At 55.2% G+C, this 20,798-nt stretch overlaps 2 protein-coding genes and 1 long non-coding RNA gene across 7 annotated transcripts in view; 1 reads left to right on the top strand and 2 right to left on the bottom strand.

The window, feature by feature from the left end:
• MRC2 (mannose receptor C type 2) overlaps nucleotides 1-11,658 on the top strand; it is a 52,709-nt gene extending 41,051 nt beyond the window's left edge. Inside the window, exons 14-30 of one of the 2 annotated variants that reach the window (XM_029927536.1) lie at nucleotides 354-456; nucleotides 741-879; nucleotides 992-1,027; nucleotides 1,351-1,511; nucleotides 1,609-1,676; nucleotides 2,368-2,468; nucleotides 2,760-2,902; nucleotides 6,980-7,094; nucleotides 7,216-7,379; nucleotides 7,526-7,634; nucleotides 8,175-8,413; nucleotides 8,527-8,695; nucleotides 8,790-8,939; nucleotides 9,282-9,401; nucleotides 9,594-9,773; nucleotides 10,205-10,231; nucleotides 10,346-11,658. In XM_029927536.1, the coding sequence (XP_029783396.1) occupies nucleotides 354-456; nucleotides 741-879; nucleotides 992-1,027; nucleotides 1,351-1,511; nucleotides 1,609-1,676; nucleotides 2,368-2,468; nucleotides 2,760-2,902; nucleotides 6,980-7,094; nucleotides 7,216-7,379; nucleotides 7,526-7,634; nucleotides 8,175-8,413; nucleotides 8,527-8,695; nucleotides 8,790-8,939; nucleotides 9,282-9,401; nucleotides 9,594-9,773; nucleotides 10,205-10,231; nucleotides 10,346-10,569 (2,248 nt within the window). In that variant the 3' untranslated portion in view covers nucleotides 10,570-11,658. The remainder of the gene's footprint in view (nucleotides 1-353; nucleotides 457-740; nucleotides 880-991; nucleotides 1,028-1,350; nucleotides 1,512-1,608; nucleotides 1,677-2,367; nucleotides 2,469-2,759; nucleotides 2,903-6,979; nucleotides 7,095-7,215; nucleotides 7,380-7,525; nucleotides 7,635-8,174; nucleotides 8,414-8,526; nucleotides 8,696-8,789; nucleotides 8,940-9,281; nucleotides 9,402-9,593; nucleotides 9,774-10,204; nucleotides 10,232-10,345) is intronic. The other variant, XM_029927537.1, reaches the window with a different exon arrangement.
• LOC115281875 lies at nucleotides 4,771-8,453 on the bottom strand. Its single transcript, XR_003904441.1, has 2 exons — nucleotides 8,237-8,453; nucleotides 4,771-5,235 (listed from the first exon to the last, which is right to left on the bottom strand). It is a non-coding gene; the product is annotated as an uncharacterized LOC115281875 (long non-coding RNA).
• A 6,768-nt stretch (nucleotides 11,659-18,426) lies between the features above and the next one.
• MARCHF10 (membrane associated ring-CH-type finger 10) overlaps nucleotides 18,427-20,798 on the bottom strand; it is an 85,157-nt gene continuing 82,785 nt past the window's right edge. For 2 of the 4 annotated variants that reach the window (XM_029928926.1, XM_029928929.1), the window contains one exon: nucleotides 18,427-18,675. In XM_029928926.1, the coding sequence (XP_029784786.1) occupies nucleotides 18,473-18,675 (203 nt within the window). In that variant the 3' untranslated portion in view covers nucleotides 18,427-18,472. Of the gene's footprint in view, nucleotides 18,875-20,798 lie in introns of all 4 variants that reach the window. The other 2 variants (XM_029928927.1, XM_029928928.1) reach the window with 2 other exon arrangements.

Genomic DNA, 20,798 nt, shown 5'->3' on the forward strand with positions numbered 1-20,798 from the left:
GGCCTCTCACCATGTCTAATCCTCATTCAGTCCTTTCTTCAACCCTATGAAGTAGACCTTGTCACTGACCCATGTGGGCTGATAGAGAGGTTGGGCTATTTGCCTGCTGTCACGGAGCTGCCCCATGGGTGACCCTGGCCTGGAATCTACTTTTATCTGATTCCAGAGCCCCAGGTCTATGCTCCAACCCCGACGCCTTGCTGGCAGGGCCAGGCCACCCTTCCCCATTGAGTTGGGCCCCCAGTCCAGGGAGCTCAATTTTCTGAGGGTGAAGCCCAGACTGAGAGGCCCCAGGCCCCTGGGCCTCTTCTCATCTCCATCTCTTCTGTCCCCACCCCTGTGTTGTGCTGAAGTGAATCAGAGCCCGAGATCCACGAGCAGAACTGGTTCTGGATCGGTCTGAACCGTCGAGATCCCGGAGCGGGTCAGAGCTGGCGCTGGAGCGACGGCTTGGGGGTGAGCCAGCCTAGAGGGGACTGGTCGGGCGGTGGGCGGGGCCTATGCGGGCGGAGCTCGATTGTGGGCGTGGTCTTTCCGGGGCGGGACTGGACTTGGAGGTGGGCGAGGTTTAGCCAAGTTCCGGCATTTTGCCCACCCTGCAGGTAAAAGGGGGGGGGCGGGGCGTCCAGCCGGGTTTAGGGGTTCCGAGCTCAGGCCGAGCATCTGTGTGGTTCCTCTGTCCTGGGGACGCTGAGGCCTGTGCCTCGTGCCTGGCAACCCTCTCGCACTCCGACCTCCAGTTCTCTTACCACAATTTCGACCGGAGCCGGCACGACGACGACGACATCCGGGGCTGTGCGGTGCTCGACCTGGCCTCCCTGCAGTGGGTGGCCATGCAGTGCGAGACGCAGCTGGACTGGATCTGCAAGATCCCTCGAGGTTGGGTGGGATGGCGCTGGGAAAGAGGGGATGGGGCGAAGGGTGGCGGGGCCGGAAATCCAGGGAAGGGTCTCCTTTCCCTGCAGCGTCTCTGTCCCTGTTGTCCCTGTAGGCACAGACGTGCGGGAGCCCGACGTCAGCCCACAAGGTGAGGCGCCTACCCCCCCCCCCCAAACCCCCGGACTGTGGGGAGAGGGTGAGGGACGTCTCCTCCGGAGCAGGTCCTGACTGAGATGGAACCTAAGGAGTTAGGGATCCGAGCCCAGGGAAGGGGAATCAGGACGCCTGGAGCCCTGTCGACCTCCCTCTCCAAGCAGGGGCATGCTTGATGCTTGGGCCTGGAATGGTTCCTGCCTCGGGGCCTAGGGTCTTGAAAGTCACCTGCTGCCTGTCCTTGGACGGGCCTTGTCCACCGGGCCAGCAGGCAAGCCCTTCCTGGCCGCTACTTGCATGCTCACACTACCCCCGCAGGCCGGCGGGAGTGGCTGCGTTTCCAGGAGGCCGAGTACAAGTTCTTCGAGCACCACTCCACGTGGGCACAGGCGCAGCGCATCTGCACGTGGTTCCAGGCCGAGCTGGCCTCCATACACAGCCAGGCCGAGCTGGACTTCCTGGGGCACAACCTGCAGAAGGTGAGCCCTCGAGCGGGCAGTGGCCTTCGGGCAGGGGGAGGGCAGGACCTGGAGGAGAGGCCCTGCCACCCCTCATCTGCCTGACTGGTTTCCCCAGTTCTCCCGGGGCCAGGAGCAGCACTGGTGGATCGGCCTGCACACTGCAGAGAGTGATGGGCGTTTCCGGTAGGACCCTGGGGTAGGAGTGGGGGGCAGTGGGGGTGGGAGGGAGGGCCTGCCTGGATGGCCACCCAGGCCCACGTGGGAGCTAGGGAGGCTGCCCACAGAGGCAGATAGACCTGAATTTGAATCCAACTCTGTTCCTCACTGGCTGTGTGACCTTGGTCAAATGGGCCTTGATTTTCTTATCTAACAATGAGAATAACAAGGCCTTCCTGGTAGGATTGCTCTGAGGATTAGAAAGAAGGTATGTGAAGCCCTGAGCGCAGCATCCAGCACAAATAATGGTAGCTCATATTATGCTTGGGTCACTCATGAATAAGGCTCCCTCAGGACATGGGCAAGAGCCTACGCTGTCCAGAGGGGCCTCTCTGTATTCAGTCCCCACCTACCCTGCACGAGGGGGCTGGAGGCAGCGAAGACAGGGAGCACATAGATACCTCAGCACACCGTTGCTCTTGGACCTGTGCTCTGGGATTCTTGGACTTTTCTAGTTAGAGAATGAGAGCCCAGGGAGGGCTGGGCTTTACCTGGAGGCACCAGCTGCCCTGAGCTCAGTAGCTTCATTCTCAGCCAGGAGCCCCTGGACTTGGGTGGGCCCTTCTGTGCCCCCCTTTTGGCGGCCTTCATCACTGCATTCAAGGGAGGTTGGGCCCAGGGCCAATGCTGGAGTCCCCTCTGCCTGGTGCCATTGCAGGTGGACAGATGGTTCCATTATAAACTTCATCTCCTGGGCACCCGGTAAACCTCGGCCCATCGGCAAGGATAAGAAGTGCGTGTACATGACCGCCAGCCGAGGTGAGAGCAAGGTGGGGGCAGAGAGGGTGCAGAAACCCAGGAGAAGGTTGATGTTGGGGTCATTGAGGTGAGCCGAGGAAGCCCGACAGTCTCTTCTCATTCTCTTCGTTCCCACAACCCAAGAGGGGCTAGACCCAGAGAGGGGACCTGTCCCCATGGTCCAGCAGCCAGAGGACTAGAGTTCAGAGCTGGACACCAGCACCTGACCCCTGTGTTCTTTTCTTTGGGTATGAGGCAAGGGTGCTGCCAGCCTTGTCCTATGCTAGAGCGACTGCCCTCCTCTTTCTGCAGAGGATTGGGGGGACCAGAGGTGCCTGACAGCCTTGCCTTACATCTGCAAGCGCAGCAACAGCACTGGAGAGCCACAGCCCCCAGACCTGCCACCCACAGCCCTGGGGGGCTGCCCCTCTGGCTGGGACCAGTTCCTCAACAAGGTAGGAGTTGGGAGGGGTCCCCCGAGGGAATCAGGGGAGAGGATGTGAACATGGAAAGGCCCAGTTTCAGGGCCCTTTGACAACATCAGATTCATGACCTCTTGCCTATACCTGCCAACGTCTCTCCTCCTTGGCCCCAGTGCCGGGGCTAGACTCCCTGGGAAATAACTCCTTTTGGTAGCACCTTCTAATCCACCAGGTGGAGTATCCACATAGTGTGGTGAGTTTTCGAGATTAGTGGTCACCAACCATTTTGATACTCCTTGATAATTTTGATAATTCCTATTAGGAAAACAAAATATTGGACATACAAAGTATGTGTATGGGGGTGCCTGGTGTGTCAGTTAAGCCTCCGACTTTGGCTCAGGTCATGATCTCATGGTTTGTGGGTTTAAGCCCCGCATCGGGCTCTGTGCTGACAGCTTAGAGCCTGGAGCCTGCTTCAGATTCAGTGTCTCCCTCTCTCTCTGCCCCTCCTCATTCATGCTGTTTCTGTCTTAATAATAAACATTCAAAGAAATTTTTTAACAAAAAAGTGTGTATGTATGTACATTATATATGTGTATATGAATACATACATATTTACTTCTGTACTAATGTGATTAATGTTATGTATAGTAAAATATGCACAAAAACAAAAGAATATAAAGCATGAGCTAAAGATTGAAAGAGAATACAGGTATTTTTTTGGAAAAGTGTTAAAAATTTTTTTAATGTTTATTTATTTTTGAGAGAGAGACACAGAACATGAGTAGGGGAGGGGCAGAGAGAGAGAGGGAGAATTCTAAAGAGGTGCCAGGCTCTGAACTATCAGCACAGAGCCCAATGCGGGGCTCGAACTCACAAACTATGAGATCATGACCTGAACTGAAGTCAGATGCCCAACCGATGGAGTCACCCAGGTGCCCCTTGAAAAAGTTTTTTTTTATAGAATTATTTTGGCTTTAAAAAAATTTTTTTAATGTTTTATTTATTTTTGATATAGAGTGAGACAGAGCATAGAGGGGAAGGGGCAGAGAGAGAAGGAGACACAGAACTGGAAGCAGGCTCCAGGCTCTGAGCTAGCTGTCAGCACAGAGCCTGACGCGGGGCTCGAACCCAAGAACGTGAGATCTGACCTGAGCTGAAGTCGGAGGCTTAACCTACTGAGCCACCCAGGCGCCCCAAAAAAGTATTTTTAAGTTTAAAAATGTTTCCTATATTAGTGGTATGAGAAGAGCACTAAAAAATGATCAATGATAATTTTTCATATTTAAGTAATTTGGATAAGAGCAAGGTAATTGCATATATTTCATTATTTTAAAAAATACCTTGGTCTGACACTTTGTGATTCAGGACTTCACAGGTCTTGTCTAAAGTTCTAATTATTTTAAAACATGGATTTAATGGTTATTGTAGCTGAAAAGGTTGCCTCACAAAGACATCCATCAAAATGAAAAAGTTCATTCATCGTTGGCTGGACTTTCTTCATTTTCCAGTCTTTCTACCAATTAAACAAACGTTTTTGTTTAAAAATATCGGCTACTGGGGCGCCTGGGTGGCTCAGTCGGTGAAGCCTTCGGCTTCGGCTCAGGTCAGATCTCACGTTCATGGGTTCGAGCCCCGCGTCAGGCTCTGTGCTGACAGCCAGCTCAGAGCCTGGAGCCTGCTTCAGATTCTGTGTCTCCCTCTCTCTCTGCCCCTCCCCCTCTCATGCTCTGTCTCTCTCTGTATCAAAAAATAAAACATTAAAAAAAAAAAGTTTAAAAGCAGGGTTTAAAAAAAAAACATCGGCTACTAAGTTTCCACATCCTAAACTAATCTGCCTCATAAACTAATCGGAAGACCTGATTAAGACGGTTTAAGAACAAGTCTTCGGAAATGTTTTGGAACACCATTTAGGAAATTCTTTTCCCAAGGGTTTTGAGTGTGCAGATAGGAAAGTTTGGGGCCATAACATGAATCAGAAGGGATAGGTTTCGAAACAGATCTTGAAAATGTTCCTTTGAGAGTGTGAATTTCTTTCCCAAAGTGGTTGCTTCTGTCCTCGTGGGTTGATTGATCAGATCTGATTAGACCTTCATTGTTTTTACCTCGTGGCCCACAAGAGCTCGTCCCAGGAAGAGAGGAGTGTGATTTTCTTGTCTGCGCGGCATCAGGAGTGTGAGCTTCCGCCCGTGCTTGCTTTGCCAAGGTGGTAACGCCACTTAGCCGGATTGTGAAGATTAGATTAGTCAGCACTAGATCGTGTAATCCGTAAACCTTTGTCCTGTAGTGGAGTGCAGCCAGCCCCTGGCGTCCGGGAGTTCTTAACGGTCTTCAGAATTTTATTTCAAGAGAGTCTTATACCTTTTCTGAAACAAACACGCGTATTATTAAAACTTTGGAAAAAACAGAAAGAAAGAAAATGAAACATCCTCTCCAGAAATAACCATTATTACTACTTATTACTCTGCTTCCTGCCTTTTTCCACATAATTGAGGTCGTACTATCTAATGCGATCAAACTTCTCAGTGCTGTATTTTGAGCATTTTTCTCATATCATGATCTTTTCTCAAAAACTTATTCTTGTGGATTCTTCTCATCTTATATAAAACAATATATTGTATGTATGTATGTAATTGGTCTCTTTAAAAAAACCTTTTTAAAAAATATTTATTTTTGAGAGAGACAGAGACAGAGTGTGAGTGGGGGTGCGGGGGCAGACACAGAATCCAAAGCAGGGCTCGAACTCACGAAGTGTGAGATCATGATCTGAGCCAAAGTCAGACACTTAACCAGCTGAGCCACCCAGGCACCTCTAGCTGGTCTCTTTCTTAATGTATCAACACCATTGTAAAGATACCAGTTACTCCTCAGTCAAAAGCCTTTGAATTCTGAGAAGGTGTTTGCCCCTTCACTACCTGGCCCCAGACTCCTTGCTCTACCCGTTCTTTGCCCTCTTTGCAGCCCCATAGCATTTGGATGTGGGGAGAGAGGCTAAGGGTCTGTCTTTGTCACTAGCCTTAAGCTCCTGGAGGCCAGGGCCAGTGCCTCCTGACATATCACTAAATACACTCGCACATGATAGGAAGTCCCTTAGTGTTTGCTGGGCCGAGCCGAATACTTCTCTTTAACTGCTGGTACTTGCTGATCCTGATGTGATCTTGCTGCTTCTCATTTTATGACCAATTTTGCTAGTTATTTAGAGTGTCTCTGAACTACTTCTGGAAACCAAATGCATGGGCTTTGTGATAAACCTCCCCCAAACTCTTGGCATTGTTTCTGCGTTTAAAGTTTTCTACCCCAAATCTGACATTTGCGCCAGTAAGCTGATACACGAGCTAATCGTAATAGTAATAGGAAGAGCTTTTCCTTGTTACGCACTTGTTCCACTGTTCTCTTTAACCCTTAAAATGACCCCAAAAGATAGATTGTTTTATTCCCGTTTTACAGAAAGGTTAAGTTAGGTCTGGAATCTGAGCGGCACACCTTCCCCCCCCACCCTCCCCAGGCCCTCTGTGACTCCAAAGCTTCCTTCCTTTCTCCCCCATCCTACCGAGGAAGAAATCACTGGAAATCATTCATTTGAAATAGTCTTCACTTGAAAGATTTCCCACACAGGGTTCCTTTGACTTTGCGGAAGTAATGGAGGTGGGAACAGAGAAACAAAAATTACAGAGTTACAAGCTGCTGCCTAACAAAGATCATTCAGAAGTAAAGATAAGGATGTGGTACAGGTGAGCACTAAAAGTTCATGGAGTAAAATAGCGGATTTCAGGCAACACTCAGAAACGTGTTTAGCTAAAATTGAGACAGACCTTTTCTCCATGCGTGGCCCAGGCGCTGCTGTCCTAGGTAATAGAGACTTTGGTGGCCCAAAGAAATCCTGCCACTTACAACCTCCCCCGAGCATAGATAAGTGTGTGAACGTGGGGTGCCAGGCTGAGAGGGCACCAGAGCCTTGCTCAAGGAGCCCCAGGTGGCCTGGTTCTGATTTATTTTTCTCACAGCCCTCGAAGCCTCCCAAGTCCTGCCGCTGAGGGCTCCACAGCGGAGTTTCTGGGTTTGTGGGACAGGGAGGTGGGGCAGGACATCACACCTCCCCCTCCGCCCCAGTGTTTCCGAATCCAGGGCCAGGACCCCCAGGACCGGGTGAAGTGGTCAGAGGCTCAGTTCTCCTGTGAACAGCAAGAGGCCCAACTGGTCACCATTGCAAACCCCTTAGAGCAAGGTAGGGCCAACCCATGGGAAGGCCCCAGTACCTCTGACATGATTCCCCCCCATGGTGGCTAGAGCTGAGCAACCAAGGGGCTGCCCTGTGGCTCATAATTCTCTCTTCTGGGGGGCTGTAGCGTTCATCACAGCCAGCCTGCCCAATGTGACCTTTGACCTTTGGATTGGCCTCCATGCCTCTCAGAGGGACTTCCAGTGGGTGGAGCAGGAGCCTCTGCTGTATACCAACTGGGCTCCCGGGGAGCCCTCGGGCCCCAGCCCTGCTCCCAGTGGCAACATACCGGTGAGGAAGCCCCTCCCTCTGCACCCCCAGCCCAGCCTGCCGCACTTGCCTTCACTCCTGGGGTCCCCCTCTCTTCCAGCCTCTTTGCTCAGAGTGGCTGCTGGGCAGAGCTGCTGGGGCTCTCCTGAGCAGTTCCTTTCCCCCAGACCAGCTGTGCGGTGGTCCTGCACAGCCCCTCCGCCCCCTTCACTGGCCGCTGGGATGATCGGAGCTGCACAGAGGAGACACATGGCTTCATCTGCCAGAAGGGCACGGGTATGTGTCCCCAGCGAACTCGGAGACGTCAGCACTGGGGCTAGATGCTGCGGGCATGCCAGGAGGAATGAAACATAGTCTTATACACCTGGGACCCCCCCTGAGGTCACCCCCAGAGTCTACTATCTGCTTGGGAAGCAGATGGGCAGAAAGGAAGGCGCCAGTCAGAGGGAAAGGCAGTGGAGTGCCAAGGGGTCTCAGGAGGAAGGTTTGGGGGTATGGAGGGCAGACGAGGGGCAGCTAGACACTGTGCATGCCTTCAGGGACCTGAAGTTCCACATCTGAGGTGCCTGCGGCCCCATGCATGTTCTACATCGGTTCCTGGGGTAGGAGTAGGTCAAGGCTCCAGCTTGCTCCTCTGTTTATCAACGAGAATGTATTCTTAGTAACAGCGACTAACACTTCCTGTTAGTCTGTGCCAGGCAGTGTGCCCGGCAGTGACCTGGTCTCTGGCGGATGGCTGGTGCTCCTTCAGCTTCGTGCCTGGGAGTGGGGTGGGGGAGGCAGAGCCTGGCCTGAGCTCCGCTCCCTTCCCTGTAGACCCTTCCCTGAGCCCCTCCCCAGCAGCATCGCCCCCTGCCCCCGGCACTGAGCTCTCCTACCTCAACGGCACCTTCCGGCTGCTGCAGAAGCCTCTGAGCTGGCACGATGCCCTCCTGCTGTGTGAGAGCCGCAACGCCAGCCTGGCCCGCGTGCCTGACCCCTACACCCAGGCCTTTCTCACGCAGGCCTCCCGGGGGCTGCGCACCCCACTCTGGATCGGGCTGGCCAGTGAGGAGGTGGGCCCCCAACACCTGTCCTGGCGCCGGCTGGGAACCACTCCCTTGATTTCCCTCCCTGCCTACCCCCCCCCGTTGCCCCTCCCCCAACCTGATGGCTCCCTCGTGCCCAGGGCTCCCGGCGGTACTCCTGGGTCTCGGAGGAACCGCTGAGCTACGTGAGCTGGCAGGACGGGGAGCCCCAGCAGCCGGGGGGCTGCGCCTACGTGGATGTGGGCGGGGCCTGGCGCACCACCAGCTGCGACACCAAGCTGCAGGGCGCTGTCTGCGGCAGGAACGGTGGTGAGTGCTCAGCCGCTGGGGCCAAAGGGTGGGTGAGGCTCTGGCTGTCCCGGCAAGGACTCTAGGACGCCTCTTCAACCCTGCATCCCCACAGGGCCCCCTCCTCCCCGAAGAATAAGCTACCAGGGCAGCTGTCCCCAGGGGCTGGCTGACTCTGCCTGGATTCCCTTCCGGGAGCACTGCTACTCCTTCCACATGGAGCTGCTGCTGGGCCACAAGGAGGCGCTGCAGCGCTGCCAGAGAGGTGGGCCGGGGCAGGCGAGCGCCCCACACGTGGGCATTTCAGGTGGTGACCCCTGGCGTGGACACTTACAGACTCCATGGATGCAGTCCTCCCACCACCCCCTCCACCCACGCTCCACCTGTAGGCCACACTCACGCATAAGGGCCCCATCACATTCCAATTTACGAGACCACCTGTGACATTACATGTATGTAACGCCCCGCCATGCACAGACTCACAGACTGCGCATCATCCTCTACCCAGCTGCCAGAGACGAGGGCTGGGGCCTCTGGGGGAGGGTGTGGTCTCTGCCATCCCCCGGGGAGACCTGACTGCCCTGACATGGGCCTCCCTTATGTCCAGCGGGTGGGGCAGTCCTGTCCATTCTGGATGAGATGGAGAACGTGTTTGTCTGGGAGCACCTGCAGAGCTCCGAGGGCCAGAGTCGGGGTGCCTGGCTGGGCATGAACTTCAACCCCAAAGGTGGGTACCCTGTGTGTGGCCTCAGGAGGGTAAAGCCTCAGGGTGTAGGGGGGAAGCCGTCCACGAGGGCTTGGTGGGGATGAGGACCTGCGAGAGGTGGGCATTCATTCTAGAACAGGCCTGCTCTCTTGCACCCTCTCCTGCTCCACCATGTCTTCTCCCCACGCCCCCTCAGTGCCTTGTTTCCCATAGGAGGCACCCTGGTCTGGCATGACAACACAGCTGTGAACTACTCCAACTGGGGGCCCCCGGGCCTGGGCCCCAGCATGCTGAGCCACAACAGCTGCTACTGGATCCAGAGCAGCAGTGGCCTGTGGCGCCCGGGCGCCTGCACCAACATTACCATGGGGGTCGTCTGCAAGCTCCCTCGAGGTGAGCGCCCCGGCGGCCGCGGGGCCTCCTGCCGCCCCCACACGGCCCGCTGGGCCTGGGCCAGGGGTCTGCTTCTCATTCCGCCAGAGACACCGCAGACGGGAGGGTGGTGGACCCTCCCCTGGGATAAATTGGTCTGTAGGGGGGACTGGCCCTCCCTACAAATTTCCAAACTAGACAGCAAACCCGTCATTTTGTAGCGGTTAAGGGCAGGGACAAGGTTCAAGCTCTGGGCAAACCACTTTACCAACTCCGTGACCTTGGGCAAGTGGCTTAAAGCCTGTGGCCTCAGTTTCTTCATCCGTAAAATGAGGCTAATAACAGTACCTACGAAATTAAATGAGCTCATAATGCGGCTGGCACTCAGGAAGTGCTTGCTTGGCATTTGCTTATTCTTCTGTTATTAACTGGTCCCTCCCTCTTCCCCGCAGCTGAGGAAAGCAGCTTCTCTCCATCAGGTGAGTCCTCGGCAGGGCTGAGACCAGCCCTCTCCCCGCTTTCCCCCTGCATGCAGGGCAGCGGGCGGGCTGCCCAGGGGGCAGACTCTCCCCTGAGTGTCCCGCTTGCCGCAGCAGCGCTCCCGGAAAACCCGGCGGCCCTGGTGGTGGTGCTGATGGCGGTGCTGCTGCTCCTGGCCCTGCTGACCGCAGCCTTGATCCTCTACCGGCGGCGACGGAGCGCGGAGCGTGGGACCTTCGAGGGTGCCCGGTACAGCCGCAGCGCCTCCGGCCCCGGCGAGGCCACTGAGAAGAACATTCTGGTGTCTGACATGGAAATGAATGAGCAGCAGGAGTAGAGCCAAGGGTGTGGGCAGGGCAGGGACAGGAGGAGTGGGGAGGCTGGGCCCTGGGTCAGCGGGGGCGGGAGGGGGCCCCCACCAGCCACCAGCCCAGATGGCTTATGGAAGGCTGCCTTTGGGAGCCACTGCCGGGAGCTGGGGCTGAGCAGGGCCTGGCTGGTGGGGTCCCTCCCTCTCATGAGGGTTGGGCTGAGACCTGGCTGAGCGCAGAGTGGTGTTTCCCTTTCGGCGGAGGGGGGGTGCCTAAGGTCTTCTCACCTAGGCCTGTGCCCCCATGGTGACCAGAAGCAGGACGGAAGCCTCTTTCTGCCCCTTTCTCCCCAGGCCCCCCTGCCCAGGCCCGCTGACCCACGCCCCAGGACCCCCTTCTCGTTGCAGAACCTGAGGGTCTTCCCTTGAGCCCTCAGCCAGCCTCTGTCGCTTCTCTCCTTCCTGGAAGCCTTGGCTCTGTACCCCTCCCTCCCGCATTCCCTCTCCCTGCTTCTCACTGCAGCCCTTCCTTCTGAGCCAGAGCCCCAGGGTTTGGGGAGCCCTGTTGCTCATGGTGGGTGTCAGCTAAGGGAGCCAAGCATCTGTCACTCCTGTGCCTGCTGGGGTGGCCCATGGGGCATGGCAGGAGGGGCCTGGCTTGGGCCTGAGAACCAGGGCACCACTGGGGTGTCTGCTGGGCTGGAGACAGGACTGGGAGAGACGCCGTCACCTTCCAGGGGTGACTGGGCTGAAGTATCATCTCCTGCCGGTTAGGGAAGGGCTCTGTCCCTAAAGAGTCCCCTGTGGGGACCAAAGTAAGTTTCCTAAGGTTTCCAGCTGCTGGCTCTGGTTGGGAGAGAGAGCAGGGGGTTGCCAGAGTCTTGGGGGACTCAGATGCAGGAGGCCGCCCTCTAGTGGGGCCCAGAGGAACAGTGCCCAAGCTCCTGGAGGGGCCCAGTCCCGGGGCGCTGACTCAGTGCCTTCCCGAACCCCCGGCGGGGGCTGGGGCGGACGGCCAGTCCCTGTGCCACTGCACGGGCCAGATGAACACAGACTCAAAGACATGGTCCTTTTTTGTAGTTCCTAATTTTTTTAATGTGCCATTGTGAAAAAAAAGAAAAGAGAAAAATGCAAACAAATAAAACACCTTTAAGAGGCTTGAGAGAGAAAGGTCCCTGCTTTATTCTGTTGTCAAACCTTGTTCCTCGTACAGCCTCAGCGATAAATGTTGTGTTTGGAGTTCGTGCTGTGTGGCCTTTCTGCAGTCTACCGTTTTGTTTCTATGTCTGGGCCTCATGGAGACCCCTGGGCCCTTGCTTTCCTGGGGCTGCTTTAAGGATATTTGAGGATTAAATGAGATCATCTGTGCAAAGCACTTACCCCAGCGCCTCCAAGCTCAGGCAGTAAATGCCTCATAAATACCAGCTGTGACTTCTTTCCGAACTGCGGCTCCCAGGGCGGCCTTGGAGGTGCGCAGGCCAGCCCTGGGCCGGAAGCTGCACCTCACCATCTTTCCAAGGCAGCCGCATACCTGCCTCTGAGATTCGAGAAAGCGCTCATGTGTTTTTGGGGGAGTTTGGGGTCTGAAATCCACCAGAGGCGGGGGCTGTGGCCTGCAGGACCTCTCCCACCAGCATTCATTCAGGATATTTGAGCTGGGGACAGAGCAGCAAACAAAGAGAAGGCTCTGCTAATAAATGATGGTCAACGATGCCAGGTACGTGCTAGGTGCTGCGGGGAAGACTGAAATAGGCCGTGGGAAGGGGGTGTTAGTTTGGCTGGTGGGGTAGGGTCTCATCAGTGGAAGGGAGATGAACCTGAAGGAGGTGAGGGAGTGAGCGGTGGAAATAGCTAGGCAGGTCCAGGGGGGGAAGGGGGGCCGGGGCCTGGGCCCTGCCCTGTGGTAGTCCCCGGTGCTTCAGAGGACCAGCAAGGAGGCCAGGCTGGCTGGAGGGTGGGGAAGGGGAGCGTGGGGGAGTCCAAGGCCTTGAAGGCAATAGTAGAGAGTGTGGATGTTGTTTGAGGTGTAGTAGGAAGTCGGTGGGAATGGCTAATCCGTTTGTCCTCTGCAGAGGGTGGTGTGGATCAGTTGCTCCGCGTGGTCAGGTTCTGGGTGCCGACATGTCGGACATGCTGTTGTACTTTGTGATTTTTTTAAAACAAGTTTCTGTTTTCCTGAATAAGTGGTAACATCGAATGGTTCAGGGTCTAAACTAAACGGTATGAAAAGATACACATGAGAAGTCCAGAGCTTTTGGCCTGGACAGCAGGGTAAATGGGGTGCCATTTTTTGAGCTGGGGTCCCCCCGAGGTTGGGCTTGTCAGCTGCTTTTCTGAATCCATGACTGAGGCCAAACCCGAGGCCCTCCTCCAGCTTTCGCCTCCAAGTCTGGCTCTCCCGACTGCAGACCCCCGCGGAGAGGTCTGGTCTCTTTGGGGAAGAGTCCCACAGGGGAAAGGTCCTTAATGATTAATCCACTTCACCCTGAAGTGATTTGCTCTCCAAATAGGAGACCGGCTCCCTTTGTGCCTTAAGTACCCTGCCGTTATCTGCAGTTCAAAAGACTGCTTGCCCGGCCTGCTGGGAGCCACCCTGGGGCAGAAGCTGGGAAGCCTGCTGCTGACCCCTTGTCCCGGGAGACGGGAGACGCCGCGGGGTAAAGGCAGGGTCACAGGATCCCTGAGAGTGGGAGGAGCAGCCGAGGCACTGGGGACACAAATGCCCAGTGCTGCCTGGGGGTAGTGACGGTGAGTGTCCAGAGGTTTCAGTCTTTCCAGAAATACCGGCCCTGGCTCCTTGTCCTTCCCTCAGGTGGCTGTAGTCCTCACCCCAGCTCAAAGCTGGGCTTCACAGGCACCTGGGGGCTCCCCGTAGACTTTGTTCTTTATGCCTGGGGCCTCCTGCTGGCCCAGAGGAGGGGAAGGGGCGGCTCTGGCTGTGAGCTCTCTCCGTCGGGGCAGGAAGAAAGCTCTGGGCCGGGAGCCATTTCCCTCGGGCTTCCAATCAGTGCTGGTTCTGATGGGGTCCATGTCGAAACCTTGTCATTCTATTCCTTTCAAGTCAGTAAACATTAAACACTCCTCTGCACTCCCTCTCTGCAAGGGGGGGGTCCTCACCCCAGGGGGGTCTGGCAGAGGGCACTGTGTGCCATGCACCAAGGCCAACCCTCACCTGCAGGGCTACCCTGGCCCCGCTCCGGCCCCCTGGATGGTGACTGCTCACTGAATCCATGAATGAACGGGAGAACGGGGCCGCCCTCCGGAGCGCAGGGTCAGGCCTTTCCTCACAACCTCTCCTTGTCAAGGCAGAGATGGCCTCCTCCCAGGTGTCCTGGCAGAGCTGGGTTGGCCCAGTGGGCAGCACTATGAGGCCGCAGGGGTGAGGAGCCAGCCAGCCACACCACCTGGCTTTTCTGGAACGGGCTGTCCAAGCCCTGCCAAGCTGCCCGGAGCGCTGGGGCTCCAGTGTGTGACAGGGACAAGGTAAAGAATTGCATCTTGAGGGTGGATGGAGAGAGGAGGGCAGGAGGGGAAAGGAGAGGAAATAGGGAGGGGCCTCAAGAGGCAACAATGAGATCAAAGTGCCCAGACGTTCAGGCCTTTATCTTAGGGCTCAGCGCTGCCCAGAGGCCCCAGGAAAAGGCTGACCTGTCTTGACTGCCACCGGAAGTCGGCACAACCCAAAGGATTTCAGTCCTTCCTTGTCCGGGAAAGAGGGAGGAAAGAAGCTAAGCAATGAGCAGGCGCCCTCCCTCCGCTTGAAATGGATTCGTCGCTGGCACTCTAGGCAAAAAATGGACTATCTTCTGATATCAGCAGATGGCGGAAGTTTAGTTTTAGCTCTTTCTGGGGAATCCTGCTCATCTAAGGCTTTCTGATCCGCTGGGCGGTTTTCCCCTTCCCTCCCCTGCACCTCTAAGTTTGTGGTCCTATGGAGTGTCCCTGCTGCTTGGTGAAGAGATGCCCTTCCTTTGCCTTTTTTTTTTTTGTCTCTCTTTGGGACTCAGGAGACTTTGGATGGTGTCTTTCCCCATATGGGGGCTGCAGAGGGCTCAGGACACAGACATGCCGTTCCTCCATGGTAATGATAAAAATCAAAATATTCACTCGAGTGTTTACTACGCACAGCCCTGTTCTGTTTGCCATGAATTAACCCATCCTTTCAACACCCCATGAATAGGTGAGGAATGGAGGCGGGAGCGAGGAGGACTTGCCATGGCACCTCTCCCCCCCACCCCTGCTCTATAGGCCTTGTGGTGGGTCAGCCATGGGGACAGAGAGCCCCTGGGACCCTGCAGCCAGGCTCTGAGACTCAAGAATTTTGTCTCAACCTGTCATCTCTGCTGAGGGTTTCAGAAGCCTATTTTGAGCTTCAGGGTGGAGAAAGCTGGCTTGCTTTTTGCCCTTCCAAGGCAGCGGAGGAGGGAGACGGGGGTAGCCTGGGCTGAGGTAGGACTGTGGGCTATAATGTATACGATGCGTAGAATTGCATGGAACACACAGAAATGAGGTGGGGACTCGGCTGATATATTAGACTTTTGCAAGTTAGGGAGATTTTAAAGCTCGCATTCACCTCCTCAGTGCAGTCAACTCCCCCAAGGCGCTGTTACGACAGGGCGCTCTTCCCTCTTTCCTGCTGCCTGCTCTTCTGGGTCCTGCTCTCGCTGCACCGGTCTGGGCTGGGCTGTGGCTGCGGAAGCTCCCTGCTGCCTGTGTGTGGACTCTCAGCTCCCTGTCTTGGCCCCAGGGCCCCCCGGCTTCCCTGCCCGGTGAGCCCTTTCCAGCCAGTGGCCCCCACCACACCCTGCATGTGTGTGTGCTGCCTGCCTGCCCTTGCCTCCACCACTTCTCTGCGTACCTGAGCTCCACCATCCTCCAAGGCCCTTTCCTCCTCTGCAGGCCTTCCCTGCACCCTTGGCCCTCCTGGAGCTGGTGAGGGACACTACTCCCTCCCTCAGGCAGTCTAGGAGCCGGGCCTTGGCCAACAGACTGACTTCATCCTATAAGCTTGGGCGCATCACATGAGGTTAGGTTTGCGATGGTTAATTTTCTGGGTCAATTGGACTGGGCTAAGGATGCCCAGATAGCTGGAAAAACATTACTTCTGAGTGTGTCTGTGTTTCTGGAAGAGAGTAGCATTTGAACGGGTAGACTGGGTAAAGAATATCTCCTCCTCCAGTGTGGGTGGGCATCACCCAATCAGTTGAGGGCCTGAACACAACAAAAAGGCGGAGGAAGGGTGAATGTTCTCTCTGCTTCAGATGGGACATCCATCTTCTCCTGCCCTCGGAAGTCAGCTCTTCTGGGTCTTAGGCCTTCAGTTTTTGGTGATTTTTTTTTTTTTTACAATTTTTATTTTTAAGTAATCTCTATACCCAATGTCGGGCTTGAACCCACAACCCTGAGATCAAGGTATGACCAAGCCAGCCAGGTACAGGCACCCTTGGCCTTCAGGTTTGAACTGGAACTACCTCACTGGCTTCATGGGTCTTCAGTTTGCATGTGGTAGATGGTGGGACTTCTCAGCCTCTGTAATTGCGTGTCAATCCTTCATAGTAAATCTCTTAACATATATTTATAAATAGAGCCTACTGGTTTTGTGTCCCTGGAGAGCCCTAATACAGGTTTCCTCTCAAGTTATGTGGGGTTAATATTTGCCTCACAAGCTTATTATGAGTCCCCAGGCCCAGCTTATAGAAAATATGCTATAATTGGCATCTGTAGGTTCATATTACCTTGATTTGACATTTTCTGTGTATGTCCGATTGCCCCAGAAAGTGTATGCTCCTAGGGGGCGGGCATCATTCATTTCTCGTGTGTCCTCACAACCTGGCACATGGTTGATGGTGGATAAATGTTTGAGGGTTATGGTGAAGCCAAAGGCTTTAAAAAAAATTAATGTTCCATTTACTGTGTCTCAACCTCTAATAGATTCTGACAGTATTTACTCAGTTAGAAAGGGGCAAGGTAGCCCTTTTCACCAGGGTCTTTTAATAAATGAGACCTGATCCTTGGGGCACCTCAGGCCATGAGATGTCCCATCAGAGGACCCCTGGGCCACAGCAATGTTGAATTAACGGTGTGGGTAGATATTAGTTCTTCTGTGTCTCTCCAGACCTCAGAGAAGGCACGCTGAGGCACCTAAGGAAGGTAAATCCTTGAAATCGTTTTCAGAAAGTCAACTTTGGCTGATGTAAACCTGTCATGGTCTCAGGTGGCTGCCTCAAACACTGTCACCTCTTAGAGTGGACTTGGCCTGTCAGTGTTTCTACGGCCACCTCAGATTCCATCAAGCTGTCTGGAAGACTTTTTATTTATGTGTTTTTTATTTTAGAGAGAGCCTGCCCAAGTAGGGGAGAGGGTGGAGGGAGGGAGGGAGAGAGAGAGGGAGAGAGAGGGAGAGGGAGAGGGAGGGAGGGAGGGAGGGAGGGAGGGAGAGAGAGAGAGAGAGAGAGAGAGAGAGAGAGAGAGAGAGAGAGAGAGAATCAGAGAGAATCTTAAGCAGGCTCCACACAGCACAGAGCCTGATCCAGGCCTGTAGCCCATGACCCTAGAATCATGACCTGAGCCGAAGTCAAAAGTTGGACAAAAGACTGAGCCACCCAAGCGCCCTAAAATTTATTTTTAAATATGTTCCTTCTTAGGCATTTCTCAGTATTGGCTCCTGGACAAATCTTTTCATTCAACCTTTGAGTGCAGTTGAAAAATAAAGGCCCATTTTCTCATAGAATGATTAGGGCTTGAGGCTGCATTCTGAATGGAAGAATTTGAGGTTATAGGAGTTTTATTTACATCAAGGAGATATTTTCAACTGGAATGGCTCTGTGGGTTCTATTAACATTCAAAGGCGTCCCTTTGCTTTGCTCTGGGCTCTCGGAGCTCTGCTGCCTGGCCATACCCACCAGTTTGCAGTAAGAGAGTCACTTTAACTGTGGATCATGTCAGGGACACGGACAAGCTTTTGAGGGGATTCAGTCAAGCCCAGATTTCCTAAAACCCTGCTGGCACCCTCCCTCATCTCAGGGGAGACCATCTTTGTGGCAAAATCTGCAATGGCCTCTCCTGGTCTGGGAAGGTGGGAGGGAGAAACACCTCTTTCTCCTCATTTTCCCTTTCTCTCTCCCTCCTCTCATTTTCTGTCTTTTCCTCATTTTTAAAGAAAATTTATTGAGGCATATTTTACAATCATACCACAGAGTTCCCCCAGTGAGAGCGCCCAGTTCAGTGAGCGTTAGTGAACTTGGCCAGCCGTGGTGGCAGCGTCAGGACCCAGCGGTAGAGCAAACGCCCCACCCACATCCTCTTGAGCCCCCGGCAGTCTCTCCGGCTGGTCCCAATCCTGCCACTGCTGATCTGTCTCTAAAGTTTTGCCTTTTCTAGAAATTGTGTGTAAATAGAATCCTACAATGTTGTCTTTTGGGTCTGGCTTCCTTCACTTAGTGGTCATGGTTTCACATGTATCAGTACTTCATTCCTGCCATCTTTTAATTTTTTTTGACCTTTGTCCCTCTCTCATTCACACATAAACCTTCTCTAACCTTTTTTAAAAAAATTTTTAAATGTTTATATTAGAAAGACACAGTGTGTGAGGGAAGGAGGGACAGAGAGAGAGAGAGAGAGAGAGAGAGAGAGAGAGAGAGAGAGAGACAGAGACAGAGAGACAGAGACAGAGAGAGAGAGAATCTGAAGCAGGCTCCAGGCTCTGGGCCAGAGTACTGTGAAGTCCACCAACCAAGCCTACCAGGAGGTGTCACTGTGACGGTGGGAAGCCGGAGAGGTGGGCTGGGGAGAGGTTTGAGATCCACTTCCCTCTTGTGTGGGTTTGAGCCTTTGTCCAAGGAGACGACAAAACAAAACCAACCAAGAAACAAACAAACAAAAAAATAGAGAAAGCACAAAAGGAATAAAGTCAGTTTACTGAAGATGTGGTTCATTTCCACTCAGGGTGGAGAAAGGCCTGACCAGGTGCCCTCAGCAGAGAGCCCCCGGGCTGCTGGGTCACCTGCGGCTTCTGGCCGAGGGGGACCAGCGGCAAGGCCGCCTGTGGGGACCCAACGAACACTGGGCTGCTTGGCTTGTGCTGTCGGGGACTGCGCTGGTCACTGCTGCCGTCTGTATTGCTCAGGCCAGACCCTGAGAAGAGAGGGGCACAAGGGAAAACGGTAACGCAAATGCTTGGGCTTCTGCTTCAGTAAAGAGGAGGAGGAGGAAGGGAGGCACATGGGGACATCGAAGAGGCGGCTGAGGGGTGATGTCTTTGAGGGGCTCCCGGGCCAGCTCCCTTGCTAGACAACGTGGCTGGTGCTTTCGTTTCCGTCCCCCAGCTCAGAATCTGAAAAGGAAGAAGGTGTCTCAGGCTGTGGAGCCATAGTGGACAGCGACATCTGTCAACGGGGGTGTGGCTGGGCTTCCCCTCCTGCCCCCACCCCAGCACCTGTGCCCGGGCATTCGTGTACACACACACACACACACACACACACACACACTCACTCACTCACTGCAGTGTCAGCAACAGTGTAGGCAACAGAGGCCCACTGTCCGGGGAACCCTGCAATGCCCCTCCGCGCCTTCCAGCCAGGCCAGCGCAGAGGGGACCGTGAGCCCCTCAGCGTGTTTGCAGGCTTAATCCCTGGAGGAGCCTTGCTGCCTCTCAGGGTAATGGTGCCCACTTACCTAGCTGGGCAGGGGAGTGGGGAGAGGGTTGACCTAGGCCTTTTTAAGAAATCTTTTAGAGATCAAATGGCTAGAGGTAGAGGGTCCTGCGATGGGAGGATGGGGAGCAAAGAGGCAGCGGGGTGGCACTGGGGGTCGCGTGGAGTAGGTGGAATATGGGGGGGTCATCTTTATTCTTGGGGGAGCTCTTGGTCTCAATATACTTTTCCCATTGGCATGAGCAAGTGCTCCGACTTATCTGGAAACCACTAAAGAAGGATGGGGGCAGAGCAGTTGACACACCACCGACCCCCTCCCCCACCCCACCGTGCCTACCTGGACCCTCTGCCTGTCTTTGCTACAAGGAACCCCAGCCCCACGAACCGCCCCTGTGCCCTGGTCTATTCTGTTCTTTCCCCTGAAGCAAGTCACCTTGACTTGTGTCTGTGGGGGTGAGGTGGGTGGTTTGGCCCAGCCTTTGGCCTGAAGACCCTCAAGCCTGTACCCGTCCACACCTGCCCAGACGGCTGCAGGAGGCATTGTTCCCCTCCCAGGCCTCAGACTTGGCTGTGGTGACAGTCATTTGTGCCAGCTGGGAAGGGCCTGTTAGGAGGGCTGGGTGACGGAGCCATATGGCAAGTGGTGGAGCTTGGGCACACCCACCCAGGAACTCTCCCTACCTGCCTTTACCTCAGTGCTACCAGTGGCATTTGTGTGCTGCAGGGGCGGGGGGAGAACCCAGTGAGAACGTTGGCATGGGCACCACAGACCCCCAAAGAGGTTGGCATCTCCTTGTGCCACCTGGTGGGCCCCGATGTTTTGCCTTTTCCCTCCCTTTTTACCTGAACTGAGCTAGAGCAGCAGGTCACAGGTGTGACTCGGTTCTGGCAACCCAACTTAACAAAGTGCTGCCGACCAGGTGAGCCAGGCCAGACTGCTGGGGAGCAAAGGAGAGTGTGGCCAGAGGAAAATGGGTGTCCTGTGCATCTGCCTCTGGCTTCCCTGGCTTGTCTCCATCTTGGCCCCGGACGGAAGCCAGGCAAAGCGCAGCACCTGACCAGCAGGCCAAGCTAGCCCCTCTGTGCAGAGCCCCTCCTCCAGGGCAGGCCCCCCCCCTGCCCCCCGTGTCTGGGATGGTGCAGGGAGAGGGCCTAGACCCGCATTTCCAGGGGAGCACCTGCTGCCCCCGCGTTGGGGCAGATCCTAACAACTAGTCCCAGCTTCCTTAAGAGGGGAGGGCAAGTGAGGATCAGCGGGACCATCTGCCCTTGAGTAACGCAGGGGGGCAGCAGCGCAGCGCCAGGCACTTGCAGGGAGGGCTCCCGCTGGTCTCGGTGGAGACAGGTTTTTTTTTTTTAAGCAGCGCCCCAGGATGCTCTTCTCCCGCCCTCCAGAGAGGGCAGGCTCCTCTGCGGCCCAGGCGAGGAGGCCCCCAGACTCCCGGGGAAAGTCTGCGTCCGCGGGACCGCAGGGCGACAGCGGCCCGCGCCGGGCACTAGAGGTCGCCCCCGCCCAGCCCAGCCACCGGGCGCGCGGGCCACCGGTTTCCCGGGACCGGGAAGAGCCGGCGGCGCCTCCGGGGCGGGGGGCTGGGAGGGGAGCTT

The sequence above is a fragment of the Suricata suricatta genome, chromosome 17 (genome assembly GCF_006229205.1).
Source record: "Suricata suricatta isolate VVHF042 chromosome 17, meerkat_22Aug2017_6uvM2_HiC, whole genome shotgun sequence".
Lineage (NCBI taxonomy): Eukaryota > Metazoa > Chordata > Mammalia > Carnivora > Herpestidae > Suricata > Suricata suricatta.